The 13,463-nt window shown below is 42.8% G+C and overlaps 1 protein-coding gene across 2 annotated transcripts in view; it reads left to right on the top strand.

Annotated features, from left to right (window-relative positions):
• The window catches only part of adgrf8 (adhesion G protein-coupled receptor F8), a 41,921-nt gene extending 35,494 nt beyond the window's left edge, over window positions 1-6,427 (top strand). For both annotated transcript variants that reach the window (XM_034076697.2, XM_071201984.1), the window contains 5 exons: window positions 2,043-3,437; window positions 3,557-3,598; window positions 4,951-5,010; window positions 5,128-5,191; window positions 5,276-6,427. In XM_034076697.2, the coding sequence (XP_033932588.1) occupies window positions 2,043-3,437; window positions 3,557-3,598; window positions 4,951-5,010; window positions 5,128-5,191; window positions 5,276-5,346 (1,632 nt within the window). In that variant the 3' untranslated portion in view covers window positions 5,347-6,427. The remainder of the gene's footprint in view (window positions 1-2,042; window positions 3,438-3,556; window positions 3,599-4,950; window positions 5,011-5,127; window positions 5,192-5,275) is intronic.
• The last annotated feature ends 7,036 nt before the right edge of the window (window positions 6,428-13,463 follow it).

The following is a 13,463-nucleotide window of genomic DNA, read 5'->3' as shown; positions in this document are numbered from 1 at the left end:
GATGAACGTCTCAACTCGAGGCGGAGTGAATGAACAATGTTTAAACTAAAATGGCAGCTCGGTACTCCCGGGTCAGAGCACGGCATATCCGGACAGCGTCAGCAGTGACGCTGCCCTCTAGTGGCCGGCGATAAACTCTTCATAAGTCATGTTTGCTGGTGACATGTGGCATCTGTTACAGGTATCCGTGACATTAGGGTATATTTTGGAGAGTTTAGAGTTGGTGTAATAGATACGGTGGACAATTTTAGCTGTATAAGATTGAGCCTGGAACAGGACGTACTATTGTTCACTCTCGCTAATGCGCCTTCCCAGACAATCATCTATGGCTTGGACTTGTTTATCTTCCCAATCTTGTTTGATTTTACCAAGCGATGTTTCTGTGAGATGGGAGATGGAATTGTAAATTCTTGAAACCAGTCATTTTTCGGTTGTTAGAGTGTCCAGAATTGAGTCAATTATTGAATCCGGAGGGATATTGGAGAAGGAAGGGTTGTTTAGTTTAACCCAGTTACGGACCTGGACGTAGCGAAATAGATGAGTGCATGGAAGGCAACATTTGTCAGAGAGTTGGCTAAAGCTACCGAAAACATTGTTAATGCAAAGGTCCCTTACTGATAAGACCTACTCTCTGCCACATAGAGAAGGCCCCATCAGTGTAAGGGGGGAGAAAGAGATGGTTGTTGCGAATGGGACTATGTATAGAGGAACCACAGAGTCCATGAGCCTTTCTGAATTGGGACCAAATTCTTAGGGTGGAAACAACAATCGGGTTATTCGAATATTGAGTTGGCCGGCTGGGTAATGTAGATGTAAGTGAGGTATTAGGACAGGATTTGGCTTCAAGCTCACACCAACTCAATGTTGGTTCCTTAGTCCATAGAATTACTTTGTGGATATTGGCTGCCCAATAGTAGTGTCTTAGGTTTGGAAGCTCACTACGTAGATCTGTGCCTTTTTAAAAGCCCTCTCCTAATTCTAGGAGTCTTCCCTTGCCATGAAAAAGAGGAGATTAGTGTGTCCATTTTACAAAAAAGTGATTTGGATAGGAAGACTGGCAGACATTGAAAGAGGTACAGGAAGCGAGAGAGCACGTAGCGATAGTTAAATGTAAATTATTGGAAAATTCTGATTAAAAGCAATTTCTCAGTCTCTTGCGTTGAAAGTCAATTGTAGTCTATCTGAAGATTTTGCCTTTCTTTATCTAGTTCAGGGGATGGAAATGTTGAGTTTGCTATCTAGTTTTGCTATACTGCCAAAAAGTTCTAACCTCTTTCAATTTGTTTTGCCTTGCAGAGTAAGAGATAGTCTCTCCTCGGATCACAGCTTTTAACGTCTCCCACAAAAGAGATGATGATATGAAATCAGACATATTGGTTGTAAGGAAATCATCAATAGCTTTAGAGATTGTTTGTGTGCAGTGTGCAGTTCAGTCGCCAGGGGGGTCGTGTCTTTTGTAACACTGTGAATGAGAGGTCAAGTAACAATGGAGCGTGTCTTTTATGTCAACAGATATGTGAACTGCTCTATTGAATCCAGTCGGATGTCGCAACGGCGCATTGCATTTGGGGTTTTGGTTGATTCTAAAAAAACAATGTCTTGGCTTCCAGAATATCAATCTTTTATATCACATTTATACAATAAATACATTTTTTATTATTATTATTATTGTTCCCCCTCGGAAAATACACACACACACACACACACACACACACACACACACACACACACACACACACACACACACACACACACACACACACACACACACACACACACACACACACACACACACACACACACACACACATTCTCAGCAAACTTTGAAGGCCTTATTACAAAAATGGTATCTTGACATTTATGAGTATTTGCAAATATTCAAAAACAATAAGGATATCTTCAGAAAGCTAAGAATCTCCTCTTTCCAGTTGTTTACATAACTCAAAATGTGTATCGGAGTCGATGTGATTTTTATAGAGCAGTTCACGTATATTTTTTTGATGCAGATGTAACCTCACAATGAAATCTCTCTTTATCTGCAGAGTGTCCTTCAAACAGTTGATGTCATCATTGGTGATGATTCAAGAGAGTCCTGGACAGTTCTGAATGCAAACGAAAACAACAACGCAAGCTCTGATTTACTGGGTTCGATGGAACTCCTCTCCGATAGAATCATTGGGACATTTACCGTTGAGACCGATGCAATCCTCCTCAACAGAAGCACCTTTGACGACTCGTTCTACCTAAATCTGAACAGCAGCGTTGTCCTGAACATTTCTAACACCGGCTTTCCCAACGCCGCTATCACCACGGTTACTTTCTACACCCTAAATAATGTTATGCCAGTACGGAACACCAGCCTCTTCAACACCAACACCAATAACACTGACCCCGTTAATGCCCTCAACGCAGCCGTGGTGCTAATCAAAGTAAATGAAACGATTCAGAACATTACTTTAAGCTACGCCAAGATAAACACGACTCTGACGCAAGATCCTCAGTGTGTATTTTGGAACTTTACACTCTTTGACAACAGGGGTGCTTGGGATAGTGACGGGTGTGAGTTTGTTTCCGATATAAATGACACGGTAACCTGCAGATGCGACCATCTCACCTCATTTTCAATTCTGATGTCGACTGGTATCCCTGAAGAACTCAGAACAATCTTGGATCTAATCACCTATGTTGGAGTTGGGATCTCAATGGCAAGTTTAGTTATATGTTTAATTATTGAAGGATACGTTTGGAAAGCCATAACTAAAAATAGCACTGCCTTCATGCGTCATGTTTCCATCATTAACACTGCCCTCTCTCTGTTGATCGCTGACATCTGTTTTATCATCGGTGCCTTCATTGCCGACAACCCAGCTGAAAACCCGGGACCCGGGAAGAGCTATGATGTTCCAGTTGAACCTTGCAGCACAGCAACATTTTTTATGCACTTGTTTTACCTTGCGGTGTTCTTTTGGATGCTAGTTTCAGGCCTTCTGCTATTTTACCGGACAGTCATGGTCTTCTCCCACATGTCCAAGTCAGTCATGTTGGCTATTGGCTTTTTATTAGGCTACGGGTGCCCTCTGATTATAGCTGTTGTTACTGTTGCCGCCACAGCACCAGGAAATGGATACATCAGGAGAAAAGAGGCTTGTTGGCTTAACTGGGAGCAAACAAGGGCCCTGTTGGCGTTTGTGATACCTGCTTTATCTATAGTTTGTATCAACATAATTATCGTAATTGTGGTCTTGTTCAAAATGCTAAGAAGAGGCGTGGGAGACGCCGCCCAAAGAGATGAAAGGCATACGCTGGTGGTCATTCTAAGGTGTGTGGCCATCTTGACTCCTTTATTTGGACTGACCTGGTCTTTAGGAGTGGGGACCATGCTAGACTCAAGGAATAGAGGACTCCACATTGTCTTTGCACTCTTCAATTCACTACAGGTATTTGCAACCATTAATAATAACAACTTGTTTTTACATAGGAGTATTTTTATATAATACCTATTTTTGTCAATTGTTTTGATGTTAAAGAAATATGCGTGTTATTTCATTTTCCTCAGGGTTTCTTCGTGTTAGTGTTTGGGACACTATTCGATTCAAAGGTATGTTGTCTTTAAAATAATAATTGTGGATAGATGATTGATACCTCTTTTGATAGTAGGAGTAAAAGTATTCAAATCCTTTAACCTGCCAGAAGGTAAAAATACCAGATTATAACTTAATGCAATGAAAAAGGACTAAAGTCATATGAGTTTTAGCATTGTTATCATATGTTATATTCCATCATGATTTTATCATGAAGCATTGAAACAAAATGATAGAGATGTCCGTACCTTTGTGATTTAGTGCCCCCAGTTAAAGATTTTAATTGACATTTACTTATGATAGCATTACTTAAGATCAAAACTAGCAGGTTGACAACTTTGTTAACAAAGCCAAATATCAAGAATCAGAATCAGAAGTCCTTAACTGTCCAACGGCAGGAACATTTACAATGTTACAGCAAGACCAGTGCCAAAGCAAGAGTACACAACACCATACATAGAAGGCCGGCTAATCAGCTCATCTGGCTTATGTCCTGTAGTTCAGGCTGTGTTGACGCCGTCACTTTTTAATGGGGAAAAAAATACCCAAAGTGAAGAAAACAAGAAAAACTAATCCTGCCAATTTTAACAGAATTACTGGAAGAATGTTTTCGTCTAGCATTTTGTAGTGAAGAGCTGTGGATCTTGGAAATACTGGTAGCCTAGTTTTAAGCCCTTGACTATAAGGAATATATACACATGAGTGAAATGAACTTGCTCACTCCATATAACTGGCTGCAATCTAATTACAAGAATGCACTCAAAGTAAAGATACACATATAACAACATAAAAACGTATCGGTGTTGCCGTCTCAAGGGCTATGAACGAAGGATGGCACAGGAATAGCATGTATCAGCTTCACTGGAGCACCCATGCCATTTTAGGATCACTAAGACTATCTCCCTGTCATGTAAGAGCGAGCTTAAAAACACACCAAATGGTTGGTGAAGCCAGAACAGAGGGTCTCTATCTTCCTTGACAATGATGACATGCTGTATTCCAGCCAATCGTGGCTTGCAAAAAGAGCTTGTTTTTACTGCTTCAAGCTTTGTTTTGCAATCCATTGTTTTATCAAACAATAATAATTGTTAATAGAGGATTTAAGGGCATATGTGTTAAATACTTCTCTCAGTAATGGATTGGTTTGAAAGAGTTCTATACAAGATAACAAAGTGTAACACAAGGGCAGTACTCTAGCCTACTGTGCGAATGTGCTTAGCAGCCCCTCTAAAGCTCACGAGAGAGTTAATGCTAATTATAAAGCAAGTAAGCTTATTTTCTCTAAAATGTTGTTTAAAAATGTTAATCTTTCTGAATGTTTTCCGAATCGCACATACATTGATAGAGATTAATTTTTATTTTCCTGTAGATCCGTTCTATCCTCGCAAGAACATCGCCTACAACAAGCACCGGCCCCAATACAACAAGAGTAAGTCATTTTAAAGTGTATGCAGTTGTTCTTGTTCATAATGTTTCTACCCATTACATAACAAAGACATCCTGCGATCACCTATTTATACCATACAACATATGTGTTCTACTTTAGAGAACAAGTGGTGGCATTTCCCCCACTGGACTGAACTGGTTCCATCGACTGCGTGGAAGAAGATGCAAGTTTTAATTTTAAATTGAGCAGTTCTTTTAATTTACTGAGATACATTTTCCCTAATAACAATTTGTTATTTGTCTTTCAGACGTCTACCGTGTGTCAGAGACTGCAAACTCGGGCAGTGCTGGTGCGTCAGAGTCATTCTCCAATATCTAAATCAATGCATGGAACCGTCCACATTATTTCATTAGGGCTATTTATTCAAAATATCTGACAGTTATTGTAGAATGTTCAGCACATAATCAGAAATGATGCAGTTTACTGGGATGATATTGTAAGAGATGGTGCAACAGACATGGTTAGTTTTGAAATGAGTGTAGTTTAGGTCCTACAGGCAGCATTACAATATGTTTGCATTGTAAAGGTACTGTTCTGTTACTCAAAGCCCGAGGAAAGCAAGTGTGACACAACATTGTAAATGAAACTGTGAAATTACATTTTATTTTGAAGTGTGAAATGTAGTGGTGCTCTGAATCAATGACGTGCAATGATCAATTATTATCGTGTAATGTACAGTCGTAGTGAATCATACTTACTAGTTTCTAGGTGTTTCATGATAACATTGATAATACCATGTCTATGTTCCTGGGAAAAAGAGCATAATACTTCCTACATGAAAAGTAGCTGCTGGGGATATAACAACGTACCTGTATCACAAGTTTGAAAGGAAAATGTTGCATACTTTCTACAGATTCATTGTTACTGCAGTTTGTGCAAATGAACGATGACAGAGCTCCAAGGTTATCCACCTTGAAATGGGGTTGGGGCAGGGCGGGTGCACCATGACATAGTTTTGAAAGTCTGCATTGTTCCGAAGACCCATAGAAAGAATCAATTTGTGTCCGACAGTCCGTTACAATAGCACATTACTCCAAAAGCCAAGCCTATCCCGTCTCTGATTGTGTTACGTTATTATGAGAGTGCTTTCATACTTGTTTGATTCTGAAATTGTATATATTTATATAAATATATGTGTGTGTATATGTATGCATCTGTAGCCTGTTATTGTCTCATTATACCGCACTGTCAATGCATTAACTAGACATACTATCCATTTAGGGCAAAACCTAAAAAAAAAGTTTAATGGTGTGAAAAGATAAATAGATTTTTAGTAGCAGTGTAGCTCTATAATGCATGTTAGCTAAACAGCAGCAGTTGAAGGAAATGAAATGAAACTAAGTGTAATGTTCATTGGCCCGCCCCCCCCCACCAAAAAAAAATGCTTGCCATTAAGAACTTGCTGTTAAAATATGTATAAGGTATAAATATGTATAAATATATAAAGTTGTTTTATTTTTTCATACATATTTTTTTCTTATAAATGAAACGCTTTACAAGATTTAAAGTGTTTTCTCATAATATAACACAAAGTATTGCCTTCCAACCATGTTATTTTGCTGTAAAGGATTAATCTTTCCCAATAAACAGACAAATTAGAGCACTATACATAACATGTTTTGAAGATAGATTGGTTCTTTGACATTCAATATTGTATTATGTTAAAGGTGACCTATTATGCAAAATAATAATAATAATAATGGGTTTCATTTATAAAGCACTTCATATTTGACTTCAAATCTCGAAGTGCTACAAGCAGTGAGCATGAACAGTATAAAAACATTACACAACACGGTAGAATTAATAAAAAGCAATAAAAACAAACAATACAAATAAAAGGGTGGTAATAAATCTATCTATTGAATAGATGGGTTTTGAGGCCTTTTTTAAAGGCCTCCACGGTCTGTGGTGCTCTCATGTGGTCGGGGAGAGCATTCCACAGACTGGGGGCAGCCGAGCAGAAGGCCCAGTTTCCCATAGTACGGAGCTTAGTCCTGGGGGGTTTGAGGAGGTTGGAGTTACTGGAGCGGGTGGTCCGCAAGGAGGAATGGGGGGTGAGGAGTTCCTTGAGGTAGGGAGGGGCAGTTCCATGGATACACTGGTGGGTGAGGATGGAGACCTTGAATTAGATCCTCAGTTCCACGGGGAGCCAGTGTAGTGATTTAAGGATGGGGTTGATGTGATCATATTTGCGCACCCTCATCAGGATCCTAGCAGCGCTGTTCTGAATGTATTGGAGCCTCTGGATGCTTTTGTTAGGGATCCCGATGAGGAGTGCATTGCAGTAGTCCAGCCTGGAGGAGACAAATGCGTGGACTAGCTTTTCGGCGTCAGACAGAGTGAGTGTGGCGCGGAGTTTGGCGATGTTCCTGAGGTGATAAAAGGAGTTCTTGCACAGCTGTTTAATGTGAGCCTCAAAGGTCAGATGGGCGTCCATTTTCACACCCAGGTTGGTGACTATTGAGGAGAGGGTAATGTCCTGGCCAGAGAAGGTGATGGTGGATGACCGAACCTGGTGTGGGGTGCCAACTGTATTGGCTTCGGTCTTGGAGCTGTTGAGTTTCAGGATGTTTTGCTTCATCCACGCCTGTATCTCCTCCAGGCAGGCAGTGAGTGTGGGTGAAGGCAGGGCTGCAGAGGAGGTAGGGTTGATCCTGAGGTACAGTTGGGTTTCATCAGCGTAACAATGGAACGATACTCCATGTCGGCTGATGATAGAGCCAAGGGGGAGCATGTAGAGTGTGAAAAGGGTGGGGCCGAGAACTGATCCTTGAGGGACACCACAGGTGACGTCGTGGGTACCCGACTCTGCCTCGCCCAAGGAGACGTACTCTGTTCTCCCGGTGAGGTATGATCTGAACCAGTCAAGGGGAGAGTCAGAGAGTCCGATGGTGGAGTGCAGACGATGGAGGAGGATGCCGTGATTGACGGTGTCGAAAGCTGTAGTGAGATCGAGGAGGATGAGGAGAGAGGGAGAGCCAGCATCAGCCGTCACCAGCAGGTCGTTGGTGACCCTGACCAGGGCAGTTTCTGTGCTGTGGTCTGAGCGGAAACCAGACTGGAACTTCTCAAATAGGTTGTTGGAGTTTAGGTGGTCCTGGAGCTGAGCAGCAACTAGTTTTTCCAACACCTTTGATAGAAAAGGAAGGTTGGAAATGGGTCTGTAGTTGGCCAGGACTCCCGGGTCAAGGGAGGGTTTTTTGAGACGAGGTTTGATGACAGCGGTTTTTAGGGCAGAGGGGACATGGCCAGCCTGGAGAGAGAGGTTTACGATCTTAGTGATCATGGGGCTCATGGTACAGATGTACGATTTCACCAGAGCTGACGGAAGGGGGTCCAGGACACAGGTGGAGGGCTTCATCCTCCTAACGATGCCCTCAACCTCTTGCTGAGAGATGTCCGTGAAACAGCGAAGAGGCTGGGTTATCCCAGGCTGTGCGTCAGCAGTTGGAGGTGTGGCGGTCTCGCGATGCTCTCCGTGTATTCATAAAGCGGTCTCGCGATGTTTCTGGTGCGATTTGACCCCGCCGTGACCGGGCTCTGATGACGCCACATGCCCCTTTCACACCAACGCGTTTTCAGCTCCGGCTCAGAGCCTGAAAAGTACCATTTTATCCTGTTCACACCGCAGAGGCGCCGCATCTTAGCTCCGGAATCCGGTTCACTTCCAGCTCCAAAAAATTGTCGGTCTAGAGCAGGGGTGCCCAACCTTTTTTGAACCGAGAGCTACTTTTAAAGTTGCCAGTCTGCCGAGATCTACCAGTCCAAATAGAGAGGCGTAGCCATTACTGACAGCCTACTACCAGGTAAATACACACTTCTATTTGTATAAAACTGACCTTTGTACGATTAATACTCCATAAAATACTGCAGATTACCTCTTTCAAATCTATACACATACAAGTATTTAACTGAAGTTACACAACAGTGTTGTTGATACAGAGTTGGAGTTTATTCACACGTCACATACTACAGTGGGTAATGTTTTCAAGAAACATTGAACAGTGCTGCCACATATGACAAAGGAAAAAAAGAAAAGACTCTGAACCCTTTCTTTGCCATTATATAAAAATAGTGTTGCTACAAAAGTATAAATTAGGCCTACTAATAAGACAACTCAGATCTGAAGCTACACAGGAATCTGCTGCCAAAGTGCAATAAAAAAGACCAAATTAATAAAATCAAACCCTTTTCTTGTTGCATTTTAGTCGAGTATAAAAATAAATGCCTTTAAAATAGGATGCAAGCAACACTAGTTTCTTAACCTGAATTGATGATAGACTATAATCAATTTAAGTTTGCATTCTTATACCATTTTGTACAATAATTATAATGAATAAATTCAAACAAACTAAAACGTACAGCTGATTAATAACGGTATCTAACTTGAGTTTTTATTATATCAAAAACCTGTTGAAATGCTAAGTTATTTTTACTGTCCCCAAAAGCGCGTCGCAGCCTCCAGGAATGCTTCTTTCAAAACTTCGCCGTCTTTGAAAGACATGTGTTTCGCAAGAACGTGACTGACACGATAAGATGCTATGGTAGCAGCCTTGCTCTTGTTGTTGGGCCTGGTGAAAATGGACTGCTGTGCATTTAGCTGTCCTTTCAGGCCCCTCCCCCTTTGGAGCGTAGGGCAGAATTGGGAGGGAATTCCGTCTCGTAGCGTTTGTGCACTGTTTTGAAATGCCGCTCCTAAATTACCCTTCTTCGATAAAGCCACGCTCGCATTGCAGATGAGACAGATGGACTTTGAATTAGAATAGATACAAAAATAATCATCCTCCCACTCGGAGTGAAAATTATATATTTTGGGTTCTTTTGCTTCTGCCATAATTGCGGTCTTGTGTGTGTGTGCGGACTGTCACTCCTGTTGACACGGACAATGTCAGCGAAATAGTGCCCACTGCCCACCAGCCACGCCCCCACACATGGGGTCACGCCGGCCAATCACAAAGCTTTGGTGCGTTCAAGTGCATTATTCTGGCACGGGAAGATTATGTTATAGGACATTAACGATAAAGCAGAATATTGTTGTTCTATTTTTAGACACATCTCGCGATCGACTGGGAATCTCCCCTGGTCTAGAGGCAAGAGCTTCAGAGCTAAGAGGCGGCGTTGCTTACGTCTCTCTTACGTCGAGGCGGGGGCAGATTCGTCGTTGAAGTAGATGCTGAAGACCACAACGAAATCTTGCATTTCGCATGTGATGTTTGTAAAGTTCCAAGTAAAGTCGTCCCTTGTAAAGTCGTCCGATGCCTTCCATTTCGTTTCGTAAGAGGATAACCAAAGCGAACAGCGCTTCAATACAATCGGCCATTGTTATTGTTGTCGATGTGAGGGATATCCGCGTGGTTTGGTTTTATGAAGCAGGCACGTAAACGGTGACGTCATCACGCAGCAGCGGCAGCTCTGGGCGGTGTGAACAGAGCGGGAGCAGAAAAGGGAAACCGGAGCTGAACCAGAAAAGCTCCCGCTCGGAGCTAGAAAGGGAAAAGCGCTGGTGTGAAAGCCGCATCAGGCAGACAGAGTGGATGGATGGAATTTCTGCATCTCCGTGCTGGGAATATACAGTTTGTCTTCTTCTTTGGCTTCGGTGGATATAGCGATGCCGACGAAGAAGTCCAAGTTGTTTAATGACTGGGGTGCAGGTTGGAGCGGTGGATATAGCGATGCCGACGAAGAAGTCCAAGTTGTTTAATGACTGGGGTGCAGGTTGGAGCGTTGGAGTGGTTGAAACTCAGGAACTAAGGAACCTTCATATTTGATAAACTATGAATGTTTTATATCCATATAACGGAAACAAACTAATTTAACTGATTTAAAAAAAAAAAAAAGATCTGTCGGCCTGCCACCCCCCTTCCCGCACCCATGGAAACAACCGATTATGACCGAGAAATTATATCATGAAAGTTACGGTGCTTATTAAGCTTTTCAAAAATGATGTGGTAAGTTGCCAAAGTGCTTTGTTTTGAACGTTCATCAGTATTATAATCAAAAAGAGAAATTTGAACGTTAGTTTTTACTGAAACGATCAAATAAAGTCAACATTTCACAGTCTTTACTGAGCTGTGTGGGGTTTGTTCAACTTTTTTCATCCTAGCCTTCACATTAACGTCACACAGGGTTTCACACCTATTCTACAATGGCTCACACCAACAAATGGGGCGAAGCCTGCGAGCTAGTTCAGGCAGTCAACTCGAGCACTTATGCTGCATTCATACATAACGCCCCTTGCCACTCTACAACCAACCAAACAGAGTCTCCTTAATATGCCGCTCTATTTAACCTGCCAGATCTCTCTCTATAGGCGCATTCACACCGCAGTACTTTTCCCACAAAGGTTCATGAGAACTTAGTTCATGAGAACTCTTTAGTTCTTTAGACCGCTCACCTCACTTCTTCTTCTTCTGTTTTGGGTTTACTGGCAGGCCGCAAACCACTTCAAAGCGTATACTGCCACCCGGAGTCCACGGCCGGAAGTCCCCGGCCGGAAGTCCCCGGAGTTGGGGACTGGCTTCAGTAGAAGCTGCTGGGAGTCCCAGCAGCTTCTACTGAAGCCTTCCGAGTAAATCGCCAGAACGCCGACACCTCCTCATCTCCACCGCTCCCATGTTTTATTGTGTGTTGCCATAAGTTAGTCTCTCTGCGTTTCTGCGCAGGGCTAATGCTAATGCTAATAATGCTAATGCGAGGATAATAAAATGCCGGCTTCACAAAACTTTTTGGGAGTTTTACGGGGCGTGGTTTGCAATCCGCCCAGCCAATCAGACATAGGAACCTTTTTCTCCCACGAAAGGGACGGAAAAGGGGGTGAAAAGGTTCTCATGAACTCATTTTAGTTCCGGCTCTTTTTGGTGTGAACGCAACATTTCGGAACTATATCGGAACTAAAGTGGGAAAGGTACTGTGGTGTGAACGCGCCTTATGCATTGCTTGCTGCTGCTATTGCCGTAGCTACCTCTACGTCGCTGCTGCTTGCCTGCTGCCACTGCTGCGTTCATGTTCCTGCTGCTGTGTTTCATGTTGCTGCTGCTTGCCTGCCGGTGCTGTCCTTGCAAATGTCTATTGCAATCTCCGACTGTGGAACCGAATCATCATACGTAAGAAGCCGTAAGAAATTACTCATTCCCGAAACACAGGCTAGCTCAGAGCATGGTTCAGACGCCGCTGGAACGAGCCACAGCTCCCGCACGACACACATTCAGGTGTCCCTTCCGTCCTCATCTGGAGTAGCTTTTAATATCCTTTGGGCCAGAGGAAGTCCCGAGTTCTATGCCAGCTCCGGTAACAACCCCTCTCTTGTTTGTCAGCTAAGAGTCGCACTGTCTCTCGGTCGGCGGGTATTTAAACAACAAAAGGCAGGAGCAAGCTGACTCCGGCATTCCCTGCCATCTTGACCTACCTTCTCGAAGTAAAATCAGCGCTTGAAGCCTTTAATTCCACGATATTCCCGTGAAGAAACTCGATTTCCTCTGCCTGCAATGTAAACAAATGTTTCTACTCCTTAAAGCCGCGGTGCTTAAGGGGGATGGCTTTCGGGGTGTCCCCGGGCCTTCACATAGCAGTCACTAGGTAGTATATTCTCCTTAAAGCCGCGGTGCTTAAGGGGGATGGCTTTTCGGGCTGTTCCCGGGCCTTCACATAGCAGTTTCACTAGGTAGTGTATATAGGTAGTATATTCCTCTCAAAGCCACTGTGCTCGGGGAAGAATCGGCTCTGGGCTATTCCTCAGGCTTACACATAGCAGTCTCACTTAGTAGTATATTCCCCTTAAAGCCGCAGTGCTTAGGGGGAATGGCCACATGGCAGCTCGCCAGGCCCTCTACTTATCAGTCTTACATCACCAGCGTCAGGCTCGGGCTACGCAGTTTTGGGGGATAGTATCTAATCATCACTCATCGTGCTATGTATATCTATGGAGTGATGATGCCCGAGCCTAGTCGCCAAACTTAACTATATGCTGCTTCTAATAAACATGTTAAAGAAACACGTGAGTTGTCTGATTGAAATGCTGTTTTGTTTTTAATAACTTGATACACAGGGGTTCTTCCTAATCTGATGCCTTGGTGAATCACAAAGGTACATGTAATGAAAATGAACAAAAACCAAGCTGTTGTTGCATTATTTAAAACAAAAAGGGTTTTTAAATCAGACACAGAGTCAGGATGTGCGCGCCTGAAGGGGATCAAGTTCTGGGACTGTTTCCTAGGACTTTCCAGATGTATAAAAAGGAAAGAACGGCTAAAACCAGGGGATCATTTCAATGTAGTGGAGGTCGCAGGCAGTGACCGTGAAACTGATCCATCTTACTTTCTATCCTGATAAAAGCTACTGATAGAAGAAATGCATGACTCAAAACAACCACGATGACTTTGAAATGTACTGACAAATACACAACAATAGATCTTAATTCTTCAATTTTTATTTCCAAA

This window comes from Pseudochaenichthys georgianus, chromosome 24, assembly GCF_902827115.2.
Source record: "Pseudochaenichthys georgianus chromosome 24, fPseGeo1.2, whole genome shotgun sequence".
Lineage (NCBI taxonomy): Eukaryota > Metazoa > Chordata > Actinopteri > Perciformes > Channichthyidae > Pseudochaenichthys > Pseudochaenichthys georgianus.
Note: the sequence above shows the minus strand (reverse complement) of the source record. Positions and strands in the feature narration are given on the sequence as shown.